Genomic DNA, 22,674 nt, shown 5'->3' on the forward strand with positions numbered 1-22,674 from the left:
GGCGCGGAGGAAGCGGGGAAGGGGCGGGGGGGCCGGGGAGGCGGGGCCGGGGGAGCAGAGCCCGCCCCCCCCCCGCGGCCGTCAAAAGGCCGAGGTCCCCGCCCCCCCGGGAGAGTCGGCGCCCGCGGAGCCCAACCGCTGTGGCCGTCCCTGTCCCGGTCGCTGTCCCTGTCGCTGTCGCCGTCGCTGTCGCCGTCGCCGTCGCGCCGCGAGCGCCCCGCTGTCCCAGCCATGCCGGGCCCGGCCGCCGCCGCGGGGCACGTCCCGCACCGCAGCGCCGAGGGGCAGGCCCGGCCGGGGGCGGAGGGCGCGGGGCAGGGCGGGCGGCGGCGCATCGTCTGGAGGAACGTGGTGCTGCTGGGCCTGCTGCACGCGGCCGCCCTGTACGCGCTGGCGCTGGTCCCCGCCGCGCGGCCGCTCACGCTGCTCTGGGGTGAGTCCGCCGGCGCCCCCGACCCCGGCCCCGACCCCGGCCCCGGTCCCGACCCCGAACCCGGCCCCGGCCCAGACCCCGGCCCCGGCCCCGACCCCCGGCCCTGACCCCGACCCCCGCCCCGATCCCGGCCCCGGTCCCGGTCCCGACCCCGGCCCCGGCCCCGGCCCAGACCCCGACCCCGACGCCCGCCCCGATCCCGGCCCAGACCCCGGCCCCGGTCCCGACCCCGAACCCGGCCCCGGCCCAGACCCCGGCCCCGGTCCCGACCCCGGCCCCGGCCCCGACCCCAGTCCCGACCCCCGACCCCGACCCCCGCCCCGATCCCGGCCCCGGCCCCGGTCCCGACCCCGACCCTGGCCCCGGCACAGACCCCGGCCCAGACCCCGGCCCAGACCCCGGCCCCGGCCCTGGCCCCGGCCCCGACCCCGGCCCCGGTCCCGACCCCGGTCCCGACCCCCGGCCCTGACCCCGACCCCGACGCCCGCCCCGATCCCGGCCCCGCCCCCGGCCCAGACCCCGGCCCCGGCCCCGACCCCGGTCCCGACCCCCGGCCCTGACCCCGACCCCGACGCCCGCCCCGATCCCGGCCCCGGTCCCGACCCCGACCCCGGCCCCGGCCCCAGCCCCGGCCCAGACCCCGGCCCCGGCCCCGGCCCAGGCCCCGGCCCCGGTCCTCACCCCGACCCCGACCCCGGCCCCGGCCCAGATCCCGGCCCCGGTCCCGACCCCGGCCCCGGCCCCGGCCCCGACCCCGACCCCGGCCTCGGCCCCGATACAGACCCCGGTACCGACCCCGACCCCGGCCCCAGCCCAGACGCCGGCCCTGACCCCGGCCCCGGCCCCCGACCCCGACCCCGACCCCGACCCCGGCCCGCTGCTCGCGCCGCGCTCGTCGGTCCTCGGGCCGGGCCGGGTCTGCGTCCGGGGGTCGCTGCGGTGCCTCACCCGGGGCCCGGCGGGGTGGGCGCGTGTCCGGCTCCGCGACGACAGCGGAAGGGACCGGAGCCCCGCGGCCGCGCTGTGCGACCCGGAGCGCCAGCGGCCAGCGGTCGGGGGGCGGGGGAGACGCCGGGGTCGCCCGCGCGCGTCCTCAGGCTCTTCTCGGCCACGGACCTGGGGCCCGGGTGAAGGAGGGGACAGGGGCGGAGGGTGGACACGCCCGGCGCGGAAACGGCCTTGATTTCCACGCGTGACAGGGGGGGGACCCGTTCGCCTCCCACGGGCTCCCGCGCCCCAGTCTGCGGAATCGGTGCCCCACAAGTGGCCCCTGAGGTGGCCCCGCGACATCGCTCCGCCCCAGCACAGAGCGGGACCGGGGTCGCAGAGCCGCCTCCAGGCCGGTCCTTCTCCGGCAGGTGCTGTCGGGGCCAGGGAGGGGGAGCTCAGGGCTGGGCCGCTGCGCCTCCCGCTTCCCCATTCCGTGCGCTCCAGGGGCGCACCGCCTCCCTAAGTCGCTGTCCTCTGAGCCACCTCGCAGGTCCCCCTGGTCCCCGTGACTGGTCTGGGCTTCAGTCACCTGAGGCGGTAGCCGGGGCAGTGATACTGGGGCCTGAGAAGGTGGTGAGGTAATCCAGGAAGCCCTTTCAGATGCCGATTGGGGGATCTCAAGGAAGAAACACAAACTACTTTTATTTCCAGAAGGAAAAAGGAAGAAAATACTGAGACGACTTTCTGCAAAGCTTATTTGGGATAGTGCCAGCTTCGTGCCTCGGTTGAGAAATGGCCACCGGGCTCTCAGCCTTCCCTCCTGACCCTGCAGGCCCTGCCCTTGGAGCAAATCCCTCCAGAGCCCCTTAACTCTAAGGGGGTGTGGCTGAGAGAGGGTCAGGAGTCCTGGGGAATCCATGGGATTCTTTTCCCCCTTCATGTGCGGAGCTCCATGTGCAGCCCCTGGGCTGGGGTTCAGAACCCCTTTATCTAGAGCCACTTGCTCATCCCGGGACCGAGCCAGCCGGGCGCCTGCCCCTGAAGCCTTTTTAAGACCCCTAAAAGCTCCTGGCGGCCCTCTGCTTGCACCTCCCCCACGGAGCGCACGTCCTCGGTTCTGTGCCCTCCTCACCAGCGTCTCTGTGATTGTGTCTTGGCTTCATTCTCTGTCTTCCGCGTCTCTCATCTCCACATGACCAGATTGTAAGATGTTCAGCCGCTGCTTCATGGACAGGCCCCACAAGGCCACCTAAAGCCCTCAGCGCTGCCCCCAGCCTCCAGGGAGCACCTCCCTCCCTTTCCAGGCCTGGAACCCGACCGGCCCACCTGCCCCCACGAACCCAGGCTTCGCCTTCCCCAGGGCAGGGTCAGAGTGAGCGCGTGGAGCCGTGAGAGCTCAGAACGCGTCTGTGTTTGTCCCCCCAGGACGCCGCACGGGCTCCACCCCATGCAGCCCCCAGACCCTGCCGACCCTGGCGCCCCACCAGGAGCCGCTCAGACAGGGCCTCCTCTCCAGGTTTGCCAAGGGGCCTCGGTCCTTTTCAGGCTGTTCTCTGGGGTGAAGACAGAATCTTTTTTCCGGAAGACCGTAGCCAGCGGACACCTCCCTCACCCCGGAGGCCTTCCGCTGTCCTGGAGCAGGACGGCGGCTTCCCACGGCAGCCACGCGGCCGGAGCCCGGTCTCCTCCGGCCCGCGGTCTCCTGCCTCGGCTCCTCCACCAGCGCCGTTCTCCGGAGCTTGGCTCTCCCTGTGCTTCCCGGCGTCAGCAGGAGAGGGAGGAGAAGAAAAGGAGAGAAAAGGAGCAGTGAGGCTGTTGTGCTTTCCAAGTCCAAAATGTTGCCTTAGACACATGCTGGTCCACGACTGTGCTGTGTGGCCAGAGGCAGAGCCCGCGGGGGCGGCTGTGCTGAGCCCCGGGCTCTGCAGGGTTATTTTCGGGGACAGCCCTGGCGCCCTGCTGCCCCGCGTCCCCACCTCCGCCCAGTTCCGTCCAGCGTTCGGCCGAGCTCTTGCCCTAACGCGCCGCTCGTCCTCCTCGGGCGGGAGTCGTCAGGACATTGGCTCGGCCCGTCCCTCGCTCGCCGCCCTTCACCCCGGTGAGGCCGCCCTGGAGACGCGGGCACCGCGGCTGCGCCCGGCAGAGACTGAGGTGGGCGGCGGGTGGAGAGGCGTGTGTGGGTCGGTGGATGTCGTCCACGAGAGATCCACGGTGCAGCCCAGCCTCCGCCTCTGCCTAGTCCCACCTTCTTCCGACTCCCCTTGGGGCCGGGGCACTGCTCTCCCCTCGTGTGCCCCCCTGGGCAGCCGTCGGAGCAGCTGCTCTCCGTCCCCGCAGGACCCGAGGGAGGAGATGATGCGTTTCGAGGACAGAACGCAAACTCCAGCTGGAGGACAGACCTTGGCCTCAAACAACAGGGATTGCTTTTGGGCCAAAGACCCGGTTAATCCAGGCCCTGAATCCTGAGAGCAGAGGAGCCGGTAGAGGCAGTCATGATGCTACGGGTCCTGGGCTCCTTTCCAGCAACCTCGGCCTTCTGGCTGTCTCCAGGCATTCTGGCTGTCGGTTTCCAGAACTGTCAGGGACTTTTCTGGTTTCTCTCTAAGTGTCATCTGAGTCCCCTAAATGTGTCCCGTGGTGATGTCATGGCTTTTTTTTCCTCTTTGGACTGTGTAGGTCTAAGGCGTGAAGAGCTGTGATCGGCTCTGCCCCCTTCTTCCGCCTGCCTGGGGGCAACATGGCCATCGATGAGGCCTTACAGGAATCCCCGGTGCCGGCTGGACTCTCCAGTGGGGTTGAGGCTCTGGGGTGGAAGCAGTCTGGGTGCTGGGGGCCTCCGGAGAGGCTGGTCCACCGAAACCTGTGCCGTTCTGAGAGGTGCCCGAGGAGGACCTGTCTTCTGTCAGGGGTTCCCTTCTGTCTTGGAGTTGACGTGCCTCCAGGACTTGGGGTGGTCTGGACGTCTTTGTGGGTTGTGCTGCTTTTTCTGTTGAGTCTCTGAAGTTGTTGGGGAGCTCAAGAAAGTGTTGGCCTCGGACTTCTGCCTTGCCTCCCCGTTTTCTAGGGTGGTGGCTAGGGAGAAAGACCTGCCTGCACAGGAATGCCTGCTCCCCCTCTCACCTTCTACATGGCCTGGGACAAAGGAAATCTCTAAACTTCAGGTTTCTGGCCTGTAAAATGGGTGTGTCCGTACATCTTGCTTACCGGGTTGTGAGAGTTAAATTTGAGATTTCGCGTAAATCACAGCACAGTACCTGGCCCTTGATTGGTGCTCCCTGATTATAGCGGCCGTCGTTATGGGTCCTGGTGTTGGCTCGTTTTCTTCAGTAGAAGGGGAAATACCCTCCCGCAGCACAATGAACTGTGCATTGGCACAGAACTTGCCTTTGTTGCGTCTCTTGCATGGAAAAGGTTGCTTTGGCTTTGGAAACAAAGGTTCTTTCTCAAAGTTTCCAAAGAAATGAACACAAGTCTCTCCTAGACCTTCCTCCCCCTGCCTCTCCCCATCCTCCATCTGGGCCTTTTCTTTCCCTTAGATTTTCTCTCTTCCCTCTTTTTCCTCTAAAAGGTCACTATTTCATAGATAAGCATCTTTTGTCTAGCTGACAACTCACCTGGTCTTTAATGTTTTCTTGAGCACACCCAGTTGCAATGGCTGTAGAAACAGGGCCCACTTATTTCTCGAAATCTCTTAGGGTCTTACTTTTGACTGGTTTTTCCTTCCATCCGTATCTTGAGTCATGTTTAAACAAACAAACAAACAAACCATCTTAATGCCCAGTTTAACTACTAAAAAACCAAAAAACAAAAATTAAAACCTGTAATTCCCAGTCCATTGTTGCAACTCCTACATTTTTAATAAATGGGCAGACGCTAAGCACTTCCTCACTCAGGGCTAGCGTCCGGCAAAACCGGAGAACAGAGTATGCTTTGGCTGACCTCACAGTCCTAACAAGCATAAATATAGGTTTGAGGTTAACATTATTAACTCAGGTTTTTTCTAAGACTGGCCAAGGTCACTGCAGACTGTACTGTGACCTTGAAGTAAGCGGTGCTGCGGAGTAGAAACACGGGCCCGAAGCCCGGCACTGCCCGCTGGTTCACCTTCATGCGTGTCCCCTGGCAGCTTGGGAGCCCCGTCCCCATCTGTCCGTGGAAGGGGGACAGGAACGCTGCGCTGAAAGTTGTTTGAAGACCTGGAGCGTCCTGCCTGCCGGAGAGTAGACACTCAGTGCTACCGACTGGCACCGCCCCCCAGGATGGGGGCTGGCCCTGGCATCGTCCTCGGTCTGGGGCTTGGAGCACTTGTGGCTCGCACGTAAGACGCAGCCTTTAAATCCAGACGTCCAGCCATGACCTTGCTGTGGCATTTTTGTGCTTGCCTTGCCCCGTTTTGCGGACGGTACACAATTAAAACAATTGCCTGGAAGAGCCGCTGATCCATTCACAAAAGGCGAACAGCCGTGGTGGCTCCTTAGGGTTCTGTAAAACACAGCACCGTCTTTGGGGGACACTTTTCCCGTTGAGTGTTTGTTTTGACATGCGGCAGTTCTGGCGTGCAGCCTGCGTGTGGCTGCTGGGAGGCACAGTTTTGCTAGCCCCGAGGTTAGAGGGTGGGCTCTGGAGTGAGGGTCCGGGATCAGCACCCCGTTCCACCCCCAGCAAGTTCAGCCCTGGGCTGATCGCTCGGCCTGCTGACCGTAGTGCCCCCAGGTGCACAGTGAGGTGAAGTGAGAGTCCCGCAGTGCGCCGTCAGGTTGTGGCGGGAGCGCAAGGAAACGGTGGAGAACTGGGCCTGACCGCGATGAGCCCGGGGTCACGTGTGGACGCGATGAATCGCCGAATCGTACACCTGAGACGAATACGACACGGTCTGTCCGCTCTACTGGAATTCAGAAAAGAAGAAGAAGAAAAGAAAGAGAGGAACGTGGCCTGGAAGTGGGCCCAGAGGAAATGGGAGCTCCGGGCGCCGCACCCTCCCCCGGAGCGCTTCCTTCTCTCCTTCCTCTGCGGAGCTCAGCCTCTGGAGGCCGAGCCTGGAGCCTGGAGCCTCGTCCAGCCAGCTCGTTGTCAGAAAGCACTGGCCTCGGGGGCAAGGCCTTCTGCTCGGAGTTTATTTCCTCCGGCAGCGGGATGGTGGCTCCAGCCGAGGGTTCGGCCGACCTCCCTCCGAGTGCCCCTCCTTTGTTCATTATGGGCGCGAGGGGCCGGGCGGGAGGGCCTCACAGTGGCACAAGCCGTCGCCGGTTCATCCATCCACGAATTCATTCATTTTTTCCATTCCAGCGATTGTTAGACCCGCTGCACATCAGAACCCCTGGGGGATCCTTCACAGGCTTTGGAAACGAGGCCCTCACCTAGGCCTGCCGAATCACGGTCTCGGGGTGATGCTCTGCCTTCCTCTTCTGTTTCTTCTTTTGTTTGCTTTTTTGTTGGGTTTTTCTGTTTTTACCATTCACATATTTCTGATGCACAACTGGGCTGAGAACCATTATTTAATTCCCTTGTTCAGTAACATTTACCCCTCCGCCGCTCCCTGCCAGGCACCGGTGCGGACCTGGACTTGGTGGCACTTAGCGGCCAGTCGGAGGGACAGACAGGCGCACCAGGGATGAGAGCGAGGCAGTCTTACTTCAGAGCCCCTGGTCTGGGGGAGTTGAGGAGGAGGCCCGTGGCTGGCTGGCAGCCCTGGGGTTTGGAGGAAATTGCCGTGTGGCCACAGGCGAGAGTGGGGGCAGTGCTGTGAGGAGAGACAGAGCAGGATGGTTCGAGGACCTGATGGTCCAGCGAGGCTGGAGGGGTCAGGGGCCAGATCCAGGGCGAGGAGGATTGTTCCCGAGCCGCAGGGCCAGGAGACGGGGCTTTCGGAAAGGCTGCCCTTCCGCCCCTGCCTGACTCTCCCCTTCTGCTCTCAGCCCGCCCCCCACACCAGCAATTCCTGCTCTGATGGAACGGTCTGGAGCAAAGTTCTTAGAGCAGACACTTGCCGGCAAGACGAGTGAGCCTGAAGTTTTCCAGGAAAGATGCTGGGGCACCTGGCGTAGTGGCCCGCAGGGAAGGGGCATCTCCCTCGGGCCTTTTACCCTGTTCTTGACTCTTCCTTATTTCTAACAGGTGCACGTGTGAGGGGTCTTGTCCTTACTTCTCTTGCTCCCTCGAGCCTCAGTTACACAGCCGGTTCTCCCAGCCCTCACTGCGGGCACGGTGAGTCCTCTTTCCTGCGTCCTGGTTCCGTTTCTGCAGCGTCCAGGGACGGCTTAGCGGGCTCTGGGTCCCGGCAGGCTGGGGGGACCAGCGGCGGCAGCGCCACCTGGGAGCTGGCTAGAAATGGAGAAGTTCAGACCCCGTCCTGCACCTACCGCATCAGGACCTGCATTGTAATAAGGTCTGTGAGAGACGCCTGCACGCTGCGGTCCACAAGTGCTCCCGTCAGTCCGGCCACAGGCCGCGGATCAGAGGCGGGCCCCAGTGGGATTTTCAGTCCTTCCTTCCTTCTTTTATTCGCCTCCTCCCCTTTGCCTCCCCTCTTCCCCTTCTGCCTTCTGTAGGTTATTTTAGAACATGTTGGGATCCTGCTTCTCTTGCCAACAAAAGGCTGTTGCTAAAATCTTTCAGCCGGCAGCAGCAATGTTTAATTCATGGGGAAGAAAATTAATTATATTTTCATGAGTAGAGCTGGGGAAAACAACGGGAAGGCTCCGTGCACAGCCCTTGGGATTTAGCTTGTCTGTTTAACAGGTGAACCGGTAGAGGTGAGGAGGCCTCAGGGGAGGGCTGTCTTCCACAAAGTTATGAAGTAAATTGTATCAGGTCACTTTTGGCCACAGATAGCACAATACTCCGCTTTAAGGGCTTAAATGACAAGGAGATTTTCTAATTCCAGCCGATAACCAGTCCCGAAGTAGGGCGCTCCGTCCTCAGCAGCTTTTATTTCTGCCTTGGGGGCCCTGTCCAGTGTCGTTTTCCTCATGGTTACAGGGTGGCTGCCAGAGCGCCGGGCAGCACAGGGGAGTTACAGCCGTGTCCTGCAGAAGAAGAGAGAGCATGTCCCTTCCTGATGTCTCCTCAGAGAGAAAATGTTTCCTGGGCCCCTCACAGTGTATGCCTCCTCCGGTCTCACTTGCAGGATTCGGTCCCAAGTGCCTTGTTAAGCCAGTCCTTGCCTTGGCCACTCAGCCACACGTGGTGGGGTGGAAGGAGTGGGAGGTTAAGAGGCAGACAAAACCCAGGCTCTGCTCAAAGGAAGAAGATGGCCACAGCCGGCACCTCTACCCCGGGGCCTCCTTCACTCCTGTCACGGCTCCCCCTCTTTGGTATCACCTCCATTCCCTGGTTTCATAGAGCGTGCTCTCCCCCTACTTTCCATCCCGTTCCCTTTTCTCAAATCCTGCTGCCCTTAGCGCGAGTTGTAAACGCTTGCGTTTTCCCTGAGGCTCTGCCCTCTGCTGTGGCGCTGCTGCCTCCCCCAGGACCCGGTGACAGCCCTGCCCAACACACCGGTGCTGCATGAGTGGACGAAGGAGTAAATTAACGAATGTGTTTAATTGCTGTGTGGCCTTTCTTTCTAAGGGAAGGTAAATTTTATTCTTTTTTTTTTTTTTTAAGATCTTATTTATCTGTCAGAAGGAGAAAACACAGCAGGAGGAGCGGCAGAGGCAGAGGGGGAAGCAGGCCCCCCGCTGAGCAGGGACCCCCCCCCCAAGCAGGACTCTGTCCCGGCCCCCGGGATCATGACCCGAGCTGAAGTCAGACGCTTAGCTGACTGAGCCACCCAGGTGCCCCAGTGTTATACTTGAGCTTAAAATAGGTTTTCCCCTGTTAGAGAAGTTCCCATGTGATTTGCGGGGAAGGACTGTGGAGCAAGAGGCCTTTCTCGGTCCCTAGAAATCTACGCACCCCTCTGCACATACGTCCGTCCAGGCGGTCACCTGACCTCCCTGCGGAGCTTGTAGACCTCTGTGTCGCTCTGCGGGATTTTTATGGGCTGAGGTGGGGCAGGAGAGGTTTGCTAGATCCCCTTCGGAAGAACTGAATTACAAACAATATGGAAAACGAGTGACTTCAAATGTTTTTTAACCAAGGTTTTCCGCGGTGACACACCAGCCCAGACAGCTTTCTTGGTTGTTGGTCACCTTCTTGTCTTTCTGGTGACGCAGAACCTCGGTGATGAAGTCATGTCCAGATTTCCATTCTCTTGCTTTGAATTTTAAAATTTAAAATTTTAAAAATCTTAAAATTTTTAAAAGGGCATTTAAAAGTCACTTACGTTTGCATTTGCTCAAACAACCTAGAAAGAGCCCTCTGACCCTCAGGGGGACATTGCTAACTAGGGGATCAAGAAGATAAAGCTTTGGGCCAGAGATTTTGGAAAACCAGCTTTAAAGTGCTGCAGACTCAGAAGATGTCTGAAGCAGGGCTGTGGGGCGGCCCTTGTGGAAACCTTCCGGACCGAGCCCTGCAGGCGTCAGTGCCTCCTCCGTGAGGGTTGCTGGATGCCTCGAGGCTCGTTGTTCCTCTCCATCGGCATATCTGAGTCTGACGCTGATGGGGAAAGCAGGGTCCCTTGGAGGTTTCCTGAGATTCCCTTCAAAGTTGGGGGGGGAGAGACTCCCAGTACCAATAGACTTGGAAACGAACTGAGGCAAGAAGAGAGTTTAGAACTAAGGTTCGAATTCATTTTCTTCTATCTTCCTACACTCACATTTTCATTGTGTTGGTTTTCGCTTGGTTGGTAGAAGACACAAAGGCTTATCAATGCCGCGGGTGAGTGGCACAGACTGGTACTGGTAGAGTGGGGCGCGTAGGAAAGGGTGGGGGGGCCACTGAACACACTGCCCCAGGCACCTGTACAGGAGAAATAAGTACAGACCAGACGAGGTCTGCTTCATGTTCACCTGCCGGGAAAAGACAGCCGTCTCACATTAAGTACAATAAATGCTACAGCGTAAAACAAACAGACAAACAAACCCAACTATCCTATGACCTGAATGGGCAAAGTCCTCTCCTTAGCATTCTCTAGCTCACCGTCAGAAAGCATTTATCAAGCAAGAGGTTAGTTACTTACGGTCTTGAACCAGGCACTTTGTAAAACAAAACAGAACAAGGCAAAACAAGAGGAAACAAAGACCAGGTCTTGGCCCTCATCCCTTTGATAGCTCAGAGGAAGAGCTGTCATTTCCCAGTACAGGAACCACCTCAGGGTTCTCGCAGTGTGGGAGCATAAGGGAACAAACCCCTTACTTCTTTAAAGGTTTCGTGCGTGAGATCACAAATCCGTTTCTAAAATTTAACTGTTTCTGGGGGTAGTTTGTCACCCACTCCTCTAGTTAGTGCGTCCGCGGGAAGCTTTTGCAGATGGTTACGATGCTGCTCACTTCTGTTCTCAGCCTCTGACTCATCGGAGTGTCCCCCAAAAGCATTTGTTTTGCCCTGAAATCTCTATAAGCAAGAGGAGCTACTTATTAGCGAGTGTGAACACTGCCCACAGGGTCTCCCGGCTCTGTCTCCCACTCCCAAACCCGTTGTGTTTGGCTCCGGAGCTCTTGAGAAGTGGGTGGGTCGTTGACTTCTTCGAGCTATTCTCCGATTACTCCGGGGTCTTGACTCCATCCGGCTCTCTGGGAAGCGTGAAGTCACTTACCCTCCGAGTGTAGACCAGCTATGCACCTCAAGTTGGCGTGGCTCCCGTGAGGATGGGGACAGACCACTAGAGCTGATACTCCTTCACGCACAGAGCTGGCATTCAGGAGCCGCGTGCCAGGCTGAGTCGTGGCGCCTTCCCAGGAGCTCTGGAATTCCCAGCGGTCCAGGAACGTAAGAGTTTAACCTGGACATTTTCCCCTCCACGTGGGTACACAGATGTCACTAGGTCTCCTAGGAATGTCTCTTAGAGCTTTTTCCCTTTGGACTAGATTGAAGTGAATTTCGGACACTTGGGTCTGTAAATATGCACGTATGGATATGGGGCCGCTCTTCCCTACCAAGTGCCTTCAGCTCTTTGGGGGGAAACAGCTTTGAGACATTGTTTTCTTTCTTTCCTTTTTAAGATTTTATTTATTTACTTGAGAGAGGAGAGAGCGGGGCGAGCACAAGCAGGGGAGGGGCAGAGGGAGACGCAGGCTTCCCGCTGAGCAGGGGGCCGAGGTGGGGCTTGATCCCGGGACCCTGAGATCATGACCGTGAGCCCAGGGCAGACGCTTAACCACTGAGCCACCAGGCGCCCCAAGAGGCTATTTTCAAAAGCAGAAAGTGGTAGGAAGTGAGAAGAAGGCATGGGGAGGGGGCCTGGGCGTACCTCTCCGTGCGGTCGCTGACCTGTCTGCATTGGGGTCATCTGAGTTGCCAGCTGAATGGGCAGATTTGGGGGCTTTGCCTAGACCTACAGAACCAAAGCTCTGGGAGTGGGGCCCAGGGATCTGCATTTAACAGGCGGCACAGGGGGCTCTTAAGCCCTGTGGGCTGGAGGTGCGGTCCCAGGAGCAGGCGGCCTGAGTGACGCTGTGCCCGCAGCAGTTCAGTGTGGCACCCCTGCCTCGACGTGTCCCTGTGTCCCCTCTTGTGTCGTTTCCGATACCACCAGCCTGAGATGCCCAAGGTTGGTAAGAGGCAGCATTTTAGGAATGTGAAGCCCTTCGGAAGCCCCACGTTCCTTGAATGGCTTCCCGCACACAGCTAGCACGGGTCTGACCGCGCGCCGGAGTGGGCTTTCTCTGCGGGGAGGACAGTGCACAGCAAGGAGGATGGGGTGCGGACCCGGGAGGCCTGGTCGGGTGGGAGTGGGGACGGATGCTTGGATCCTGCATTAGGCACCTGAGGAAAAGGTATTTGGAAAAGGGGAAAATAAATAAACAAAACCCCTCCAGAGAAAGACTCCGTGAGCCGTACGCAGACCCCTCCACCTGCCGGGGAGAGTGCCCCGAGCCTGCTTTGGTGGGCACCGGTGTAAGGTCAGTGACCCAGTGTCCGCGCCCCCCACCCCCCCATCTCCACCCCAGGGACCAGCTCGCCAGCACTCCCGGGGCTGCTGTGACGCCGGGTCTGGGTCTAGCCCAGCTGTTCACTCGCCGTCCAGAGGCCCCTGGAGCCCCAGTCTAAGGCCTGTCTCCCTTCTGAGGGTCAGGGTTCGACCGTCTTCTCTCCTGAAGAGACACACTTCTCGGGTCCGTCAGCTCTTGCTCCTCAGGATTGGAGACGGTGTGGCTGTCCAGGGAAAGACACATTTTAGGGGACATCCCGGACCCAGGCTCCTCCGCCCCCGAGATACAAGGCCCTTTGTAAACGGTTCTGACCCAACAACAGATGACGGGTGGGAAGCCCCCGGGCTCCAGATTTAAGAGCGAGCCTCGGGGGGCCGAGGGTTAATCCTAACCTCCTAACCCGCCTCCTACAAGCGAGCCCGCGTGACATCAACCTGGGGGCCCCGCTGGGGCGGGGGGGGGTGCGCAGACGAGAGCCAGTGACCCCCTCACCGAGGACCACAGAGGACAGTAATCCACGGGGGCATTTCGGTCCCTCCTGTCGTGCATCTTCCCCTCCCCCTCTCTCGGGAAGGAGACGCGCTTTCCAAATCTGTTTCTTCTTGGAGTGAGGGTGCTTCTCAGGCAGTTGCCGCGGCCCCTTCAGGTAGTTCAGGTATCGGGGCTCAGGCAGCCTTCCGGGGGGCCCCTGGGCTTCTCGCATTCGGCGATGCCGGTGCAGACAGCCAGGTCTGCTTCTAAAGACCGGGTCTTCACAGGGAAGAAATTCAAAACACTCAAAGCAAAGATCTCCTTGGCCCTGGGCCTAGACTGCGGCTGAGCTGCGGCGGCCGCTGCTGGGGGCCTCCAGGGCTGCGGGGGCGGCTCCATCCGAGGGTTGGAGGGGAAATCTGGGAGTCAGATGAAATACATTGTAGTTAAGGCCAATCTCCCAAGTCTCCCCGGCCAGGGCCATTCCCAGGGGGGTATTAACTGGGTTTTGGAGAAACAGTATTTTGAAGTGGCAAAGAGGTTCTCCAGGTACCCTGGCTGGGGCGCCGAACAGGTGCGCCAGGTTCAGGAGCCTCAGGGGAGCACTTTGGGGACGCCCTTCTCTGCACCTGCTCGGAGGCAGGCGGGCTGAGACACGTAGCGGTCTGGGTGAGTCCCTCTTGCACGCCGGTGGGGACGCGCGCGCCGTGGCCTGGTGCCCGGGTACACACAGGGGCGGGTGGTCATTCCTGCCCACTAGATGCCGGCCCTCTCGAGAGGGAGGCAGACCAGGACCATTAGAATTCCGAGGGCTGAGTGCCAGGACAGACCGGACCCGGGGTCAGGACGCTGTAGCAGGGGTGCCGGAGCTCCTGCAGTGACCCGGGGGGACTCACGGGCCCGGTCTTGGCTGCCGTTCTGAGGAACAGCATAACATTTTGAAAGTGAAGTTATTTCACAACTAATTTTTTTTAAAGATTTTATTAACGTACTTGAGAGGCAGCACAGAGGGAGAGGAAGAAGCAGGCAGGCACCTCTCCTAGCCGAGAGCCGGATGCGGGGTTCGATCCCAGGGCCCTGGGGCCGTGACCTGAGCCGACTCTCAACCCACGGAGCCACCCAGGTGCCCCGTGATTTCACAACTAGTTTAGGGGGAAAAGTTGACCTAATGAATTCATTTGTTGGCAAAATCTGACCTATTTAGTCTGAATATTCATACTCATATTCCTGTTTGATGACAGAACCCTTACATGCCCTCATCCTCTGTCCCTTTTCTACAACATGAAAGATCTGGGTTTTGAAGCCCATCAGACCCTCAGGTTTTGGTGAGATCGTGGACATGGCCTCATGTCATCTGTGCTTTGTATCTGAGGACACGGTGGGGAGGACTCGTCTGCCCAAGATTGCAGCTCAGGGCGGTTGGGGCCGTGTAGGGAGGTCGTTACGGCACTGGGCCTGCTGGCACCCCCGGGGGACATCACCCCAAGAGGCAGTGAATTCCTACAGCGCGGAGATTTGAGCCCCAGACGTGGGCACAGCTCTGGAGGGGGCGTGGGTTGGGGCAGCCCCACCCACGGGGCACCCCTGGTGGCGGAGATCTGCCCTCTGGGCGATGGGGTGGGTCTCTCCCCTCGGCCTGGGCTCAGCCACCCCTGCTCTGTGGTACTCAGGCGCCGTTGAACGTGGAGCGATGCCTTTGTGCCGCCTCCGGGGAGGCCGTAGCTTGTCGAAAGCCACCCCTGGGCGTTTCTTGTTGCTCTTTCCCCCAGTTCGTCTCTCGTCTTAGTCCTGTCACTGGCTTCTGGTCTGTGACCCCTAAGGTCTCCTAGACCGGTGGGAAAGATGCATGGGCACTTACAAATGATTCTGGAGTTTTGTGGGTCAGAACCAAGGTCTGCCTAGTGTGCAGGCAGGAAGGAGGTAGCCAGTGGTGAGGAGTGAGTTGGAAGGACTCGGGCCTCAAGTGGCCGATTGCCTTCCTCAGCTGTCCTAGCACTTGGGCTCTGGATGGGGCTGGATGCGTCAGGGGCCTTGGGAGCCCCTCAAATAGACCTTGTGCACAATCGTCGCTTTCTTCCATTGGGTCCCCAGAGGGGTCTGTGACTTGAAAAAGGGTAAGTGCTTCTGGTCTAGATGAGTCACAGGAAACATGCCAGCGTTTCCTAAAAGGGTAAACAGTAAATGAGTATTTATAGATCGTCATCCATTATCCCCTGGTGTGTCTATAGTCAATATAATCACTTCCGTGCCTTTTAAATATGAGAGTTCCCAGTAATTTTACTAGTGAGTCAGATAAAAATGATAGTAAGACCTTGGGAGAGGAAAGGGGTGTCAAGGGGCAGTGTCACCTCTGATGGGGACGGGGAGGGCGTTGTCTTGGGGAGGAGGGGTCATTGGCTAATTGCATGGATTTGGGGCTTCTGTGTATTTTGGTTTGCTTTGGTTTCAGACGCTTGCTGGGAAAGCGTCCCTCCTGGTGGCTGTGGAGCCATGCCTGTGTGACGCACTGAGTCTGGGGTGGGGAAGCTGCCGAGGTGACCGGAAGCAGGACGGCTGTGTGGCTACAGGGCTCTGTGCAAAATGAGAGTACAAGGGCCCAGGCCAACACACGAAGAATTTTAAGAAGGTGACGGCCAAGTGTTTAGTCCCACATGGGACCTGTCAAGCATGAGGCCTCGCATCCTTGCCCTGGTCATGCCTCTTTCCAGAAATCACGGAGCCTGTGGATGTCCTTGGTGCTCTCTGGTGTCACGAATGTAATTGAGGCCTGTTTGTCAGGGAGCTGCCAGGCCCGTGGCCTGAGGACTCCCTTTCCTACTACAGAATTTATCTTGATTGCACTGGATATTCAATGCTTTTGAAAGGTACCTTGTTCCATTTGGGGGAGAAGGCGTGTTTCAGGAGCAGGATGGGAGGGCGGGCTGGGGAGGGAACCTGGAACTCTCTCAGCCCTTCCCTTCCCGGCCGTGGGACCGGCGGCTTGGGTTCTCCGCATCTCCGTACCGCATCTGCAGGTGGCGATCCCTTCCCGACTCCCGGGCGCCCCGGGGAGGCTCATTGGTCCGGGCACTCCGAGGGGGTTCCAGGACCGTGCCTGGAATGTGGGAGTGGAAAGGACGACCCTCAGACCTCTGCTCATCCATTAGTTCTGGCAAGAACGAACGGTCAGGAAACCCGCGGAGAGCCGGGCTGCTGAGGACCAGCCCAGTTCAGTAGCCCGAGCAGACGTTCCTGGCCCTGCTCTCCTCGGTGGGCCCTCAGCACCCACATGCCCACGCCTACTCCTGTGGACGTGCTTTTCTGCTGTAGGACCGGAGGGCTCCTGGGCTGGACACCTGCGCCTCCACAGCCCCAGCCTGCCCAGAACCCTTCCCTGCTGGGCAGCTCCCAGCCCCGAGGGAGGCAGGGTGTGGACAGGGAGAGAAAAACAGATGACTGTGGTCCGGTGAATGGGGGGGATGCCGCCCGCTCACCCCAGACAGTGCTTGCCACCCCTTTCCCAGCACTCGGTTCACCGGCGGGGCAGGCAGAGTCAGACGCGGTGGCTCTGTCTCATCCCTTCTGCCCGCCCCGCCTGGCCGAGCCTGAGGTGCTAACCGGCAGGCCAGAGGCAGGCTGTGGGAGGGAAGGAGGGAGCCAAGGGCCCAGACTCTTCGGCTAGAGAATTTGGGATGTGCCAGGGGCAGTACTGAGTGCTGCAGAGAGCTGGCCGGTGGAGAGCCCGGGCGGCCGGGCAGAGCCGGGGGTAGACAGGACGCGGGGTTCACGACACCCCCCGCCGCTTCTAAAGCTGTGCTTATGGTGGAATGGCAAATTCTCTTCTCAGACCTGATGTCCTCACTTTTAATTGGGGTCCTGGGAGGACAGAGTGGGTAAAGGGGGCAGGAAGGAGAGGAGCGGAGTTAGAAGACGGGGTCTCGGTAACGGGTTCCTCAGGCAATACGTTCTGTGCTCTGCGGGGAGAGGCGCAGGGTGGGGGCCGTGCCGGCGCACACGCTCCTCCTTTCCGAAGAGTTTTATTGTTCATCTCCTAAATGAAGTAATCCTTGTTCATTCTAGACAGCCTAGAAAAGACAAGCATGCGAAAGAAAAAAAATCCCCCGTATCTCCCCAGTTTAGAGCTGCCTGCTGTGCACATCCGGACTGTAACCTCCCAGACTTTTTTCTCAATGCAGAACTGTAGTCTCGAGCTGTACAGTTACAGCGTAATCCTGTTTGTTTCCAGCTTCTTTCCCTGTGGACACGTCGTAGACCTACTTCCTGTCCTTAGATGTGATCACGGTGTTTTAGTGGTTTACGGTGTTCCGAAGTTGGGGCGTACCTGTTGTCGGAAATTCAGGTGATTCTCATCAGCAACTCCATGCACGTCCCCCGTTGTTGCCTCAGAATAAAATTCTACATGGATTTTGATCAGATCCATTTCTCTGTGCATTTTTAAGGTTGTACAGTGGTGGTTCTCAGGGTGGCCCTCCCTCACGGGGCGGGAAGGGAGGCTTTAGCCACGTCTAGAGACATTGTTGGATGTCACGGCCGGAGGGGAGGCTGCCACGAGCATCCGGTAGGTGGAAAGGGGGTAGGTACTACGGTCACAGAATAGTCCCCCACAACAGAGAATTGTCCCGTCCAGAATGTTCCTTAGCCCCAAGGTTGAGACACTCTGCTTCAGACACATTGATATTTTCCCCCAGCTTTACGGAGAGAGAATCGATACATAACATCCTACAAGTCCGAGGTATACAAAGCGTTGATTTGATACGCTTTCACATTGCGGACCGAGACCACCGTTGCCTCAGCTAACGCTTCCGTCCTGTTACCGAGTTGCGTTCCTTTGTGGTGAAGTATATCGATACAGAACTATTGACATAATCGCGATATTAGATCCCCAGAACTGACTAATGTTATAACTCAAAGTCTGTGGCCTCCGACCAGGATCTCCCCATCCCCCGCGGCCCCAGCCCCTGGAACTGCCTCTTTACCGTCTGTTTTCCTGAGCGCTGTAGCGTCATGACCTCGAAGTCCACCCAAGTTGGCTCAAACCACGGGATTTTCTTCTTTATCATGCCTGAGTAACCGTCCGTCGCACACACAGATACTTTTATTCTTGGGACTGTCATGGTGCTGGAGCATCTAAGTCTCGGAGGAAAATGAAGTCTAGATACTTGGGTTCACGGGTTCATTGGCGTTCCGCCAAAGCCCACCCCGTCGCCTCCTGTCCTTCCCTTGGAGAAGAATGTGGGTGCTCAAGCTGTTTGGAGTAGGGAGGCGACTCATGGGAGCCCCCGGGAGTCTGTCCTTTTACGCAGGAGAGAGAGAAGGGCAAGATGCCCTGGACGGAGGTGTAAGGGGGCGGGGTGGGGGATGGGGACAGGGGTGGTCCTGGGCTGGACGATGCAATCCTTGTTGCGATGGAAAGAGGCTTGTATGCAGCTCTTTGGGGATCTGAAGGCTCATTCCGGGCACTAAGGACCCAGGCAAGGAGAACACATGCCTTCGCGGAGGTCAGAGTGAGGGAGCAGCTCAGAAAGCCTCTGTTGCCTCCCATGAAGCCGGCATCCAGAGTGTGAAGTCCTGCGTCCGGAGGGTGCTAGGCAGGGCCCACCCCATCAGAAGCAGAAAACGTCCGTGCTCCCCGCACCAAAAATTACAGTGCTGTGAGAGCCAGTCTGTCTCAGGTGAGTCTAGGACACTTGCTGAAACTGGCTGCTTCGTTGCTTCGTCTTCGGAGCTTGTCCCGGCGCTGCCCAGCGCTTACAAGAGGCAGGTGCCGCGCAAGGCAGGGAGGAAGAGACAGGGTCCCTGCCCTCCTGGAGCCCGGAACCTCCAGCAGCTTGTGCCAAGCAGTGTAAATGCTATGAAGAGGGACCTACAGGACTCTGTGGACCACAGAATGGGAGCACCCATCCTCGGGGGCCGGGGGAGGGCGTGGAGGGGCTGAGGTCGGGGAAGCTTTCTCAGTCAAGAACGGAAGGACCAAGGCAGAGCAGTACAGACTTCGGACTTGTATCTGGAAACCTTTGAAAATGCAAAATGCTCCTCCCTCCCCAGGGCCGTTACAATGTGGTCCTCCATGAAGGAACGCGGTTGGGCTAAAGATGCCTTCAAAGGTCAAGGCCCTTCCCGTGCGTCTTTTTATCATTGCGAACATCTCCGCATACAGAAAAGAGAGTAGAATAGAGCAGCAAGCACCTTTCCTGCCACTGCCCCGGGTCCAAGGCATCCTGGGTGTTTCCCCCGCAAGATCTCTCCGCGGTGGCCTTTGCCCCTTTCCGTCTGTTCTTGACATCCAGAGCGGGGCTGTGACAGTGCTGCTCCGGTCCTGTCTCTCTACTGCTCGAGACGCTCAGTCCCTGTGCAGGTCCTACCCGAGGCCCCTCCCTGCCTATGCCTCCCGGGGCTCCACTCTGCCCCATCCCTCCGCCGGGCTGCTGTCTCACAGGTACTGGGTGCAGCCCCCGTGGCTCCCGTTCCCTCTGCCTGCGACACTCCTCCAGCTACCACAAGGCCTGCTCCTTTCCCACTTTGAGGGTTTGACTCAGCTGTCACCCTCTCAGGTCTTTCTGGAAGACCGTGGAGGTAGGCAGAAAAACGTCCCCTCCCTTCCCCCACCACGTCCACATCCTAATTCCTGGGGCCGGTGAATCTGTTCCCTTACGGAGCCTACGGCACTTGGCAGGTGTGGTCGAGGTGAAGGTCTTGAGGTGAAGAGGCCGTCCGGGCTTGCGCGGTCACGCGGGTCCTTAAAGTGAAAGAGAGACAGAGAGTCAGAGACCGACAGGGTCGATGTGAGAGGGGCTCGCCCTGCTGGTGCTGGCTTTGAAGATGGACCAAGGACTGTGGGCCACCTCTAGAAGCTGGACGAGGCAAGGAATGATTCTCCCCTGGAGCCACCGGGAGGGACGCAGTCCTACAGCAGGCTGACAAACTCAGTGAGACACGTTGGACTCTAACCTACAGAAGTATAAGATAATCAATTTGTGTGTTGTTTTCTTTTATTTTATCGTTTTAAAGATTTTATTTATTGGGACGCCTGGGTGGCTCAGTCAGCGGGGGTCTGCCTTCGGCTCGGGTCGTGGTCCTGGGGTCCTGGGATCAAGTCTGGTCTTGGGCTTCCTGCTCAGTGGGGAGCCTGCTTCTCCCTCTGCCTGCTGCTCCCCCTGCTTGTGCTTTCTCTCTCCTGTCTCTCTCTCTGACAAATAAATAAATCAAATATTTTTTAAAAAATATTTGATTTATTTATTTGAGACAGAATGAGAGAGAGAAAACATGAGAGGGGGGAGGGTCAGAGGGAGAAGCAGATACACCGCTGAGCAGGGAGCCTGATGCGGGACTTGATCCTGGGACTCCAGGATCATGCCCTGAGCTGAAGGCAGTCACTTAACCAACTGAGCCACCCAGGCCCCCAAATCTGTGTTGTTTTAAACCACTGTTTTGTGGCAACAGGAAGAAACTATTGTAATCACTGAATTTAAAACTATGTCCCGTCTGCACCCTGGTGCCCATTCTCCCCCATCATTGCTTTACTTTTCTGTCTAGAACTTTCGCCGTGAACCATACTTACTTGTTGATTGCTTCTCCTACTACCTTCACCCTGGAGAACGTAAGGTCTACGAGGGCAAGGATTTCTCTCCTCTGTTCACTGGGGGTTCCGGAACGGGGCCCAGCACACAGCAGGTGCTCGGTAACTATGCGCTGAAGGGTGCGCCCTCATAGCCACCCCCTCGCTTTGTCACCCGTTCATTTCTTGCTTCAACCAGCGTTGTTCATGACAGGGCCTGGGAACTAGGAGGCGGTCAAGATAGGCCTTTGCCAGTGAGAGGATCAGTCTCTGAGGAGAGAGACAGAAACACGCGTGTCTATAATGAAAGGTAGTTAGTGCTACAGTGGAGTGACCCACTGAGGTGCTGTAGAAAACCAAGGAGGGAATCGTGCTGCATTCATGGTTGGCGTAGACCAAGAAGTCACTCAGTAGGTCTGCACTGAGCATCTACTTTGGGCCAGACTCCGTGGTCAGTCTTGAGGACAGAGCCGTGAGCAAGACCGACACAGGTGGACTCTGGAGGCGCGTTCGACACGCGCTACCCGGACGGCGAAGGACAGGCCCAGGGGCACCGGGAGGCCGAAGGAGGGACCCGCGTTCCAGGTGTGAGGCCGGAGGAGGCGTGGAGGGCTGAGGCCTTGGGTGTTCAGGCCGTGATGGGCGGCTCGGTCTGGTTCCCGGGAAGGCTGTGGCGTCCGTGAAACCAGAGAAGAAGGCGGGGCTGCGACCACGAAGGGCGCGTCGTGCCGGAGCGTTTGCATCTGGTCGGAAGAGCGGCCCGTGGGCGCCGTGAGCGGTGAACCCGCTGACGAAGTGCTGGCGGCGGAACCGTGCGGTCCGGTTTGCAGAGGTCGCTGTGGAGGTCACGTGGGCGAGGGACTGTGAAGGGTGGAAGGAGGAAGCCCGGCTACTTCTGCCGAGAATTCCTGTCCGTCCGTCCAGATCTCCATCCCTCCCGCCTTCCTCTGAGGCCTGAAGCCCGACTCGCATGGGCTGCGGCAGTGACTTCGGGCTCCGTTCACGCAAGTTCGAAGACCCAGAGGGAAGGAAGGTCAGGGCATTTATTCTCCCCCTTCTTTAAAAAGATTTTATCTGTCAGAGAGAGAGAGCGAGAGAGCGAGCGCAGGCCAGGGGAACAGCGGACGGAGCAGGCGGAGGGGGAGGCAGGCTCCCGGCTGTGCGAGGGGCTCGTACAGGACCCGGTCCCACAACCCCGGGACCATGACCTGAGCCCAAGGCAGGCACTTAACCCACTGAGCCCCCCAGATGCCCCGAGGGTGTTTGTTCCTCTGGCTCCCTTTCTTCTGACTGCGGGATGGCCGAGGCCGTGGCCCTTCCTGTAAGGCTACAGACCCTCCAGCCCCTCTGCTCCCAGGCTGCGGCCCGCGGCCTTGGTGACTGCCGCAGTGGCTCCCGCCTTGCTGACCCTTGTGGCACCCTTGGTGGCTCCCGTGGCCCTGCCCCCACCGTTGTGTTCTTAGTCGCCCCTTTCAAACGTGCCGTGTGTTTCCTGCGGGGACCCTGGGGACCCTGACTGACCTATGAGTCTGATTCAAGATTCCAGGTAGGAGCCTGTGCAGCCAGGGGAACTGCAAGGGTCATGAAGCAGGAAGAGCAGAGACTTCAAAGGAGCAGCTTCCTTTCCTCGAACACCTGCCATGTACCAAGTGTGTTGCAAATTAACTCCTTAACCCTTACAAAATGCCTTTATGTTGGTTACTGTGTATCAGCCCTATTTTAGGTAAGGAAGCTGAGACCCAGAGAGGTTGGCAACGTTGCCAGGGTTAGACAGGCCACGTGGGCTCCCACACCTTCGTCTCTCTGCGGGTCACGGTTTAGTCCTGCTCGTCCTGCCTGTGCAGGAAGATAGAAGGAAACGGGATGCGTTTGAGGTTCTCAGGCCGCTGGAAGAAGGTCGTGCCATGAACTGAGAAACGCAGCAGGCAGAGCTTTGGTCTAGAGACCCGCGTTCTGCAGTGTGCAGAGGTGCACTTTCACCCAAGTGGAAGGCGCTTTTGAGACATCTGGCCCCAAGGGACTTCTTTTGACTCCGCTGGCGAAACGGAACAGACATCAGGAAAGACACCCAGCAAATCCCCCGAAGTCAGGGATTGGGGAGGGTTGGCCTTGGCGCTTCTGCTGCTCCCACTCACTGCTGCTCCAAAGTCTGGAGGAGCACCTTAACGCCGTAAGGCTGCGGGACGGAGGCCGGGCCACCCAGCATCCCTGCTTTTCCTTTCCACCCCCAGAGTGGCTCGCTTACGCAGGGCTGCCTTTGCCGTCGGGGAGGAGAGATCAGCCATCGGGGCCAGCCGAGAGCTGTGGGG

The 22,674-nt window shown here is 58.9% G+C and overlaps 1 protein-coding gene across 1 annotated transcript in view; it reads left to right on the forward strand.

Moving 5' to 3' along the window:
- The first annotated feature begins 231 nt into the window (after positions 1–231).
- Positions 232–22,674, forward strand: part of SCD5 (stearoyl-CoA desaturase 5) — a 137,730-nt gene continuing 115,287 nt past the window's right edge. Inside the window, exon 1 of the mRNA XM_044224663.1 lies at positions 232–433. Coding sequence (XP_044080598.1) covers positions 232–433 — 202 coding nt within the window. The remainder of the gene's footprint in view (positions 434–22,674) is intronic.

The sequence above is a fragment of the Neovison vison genome, chromosome 11, assembly GCF_020171115.1.
Source record: "Neovison vison isolate M4711 chromosome 11, ASM_NN_V1, whole genome shotgun sequence".
NCBI lineage: Eukaryota > Metazoa > Chordata > Mammalia > Carnivora > Mustelidae > Neogale > Neogale vison.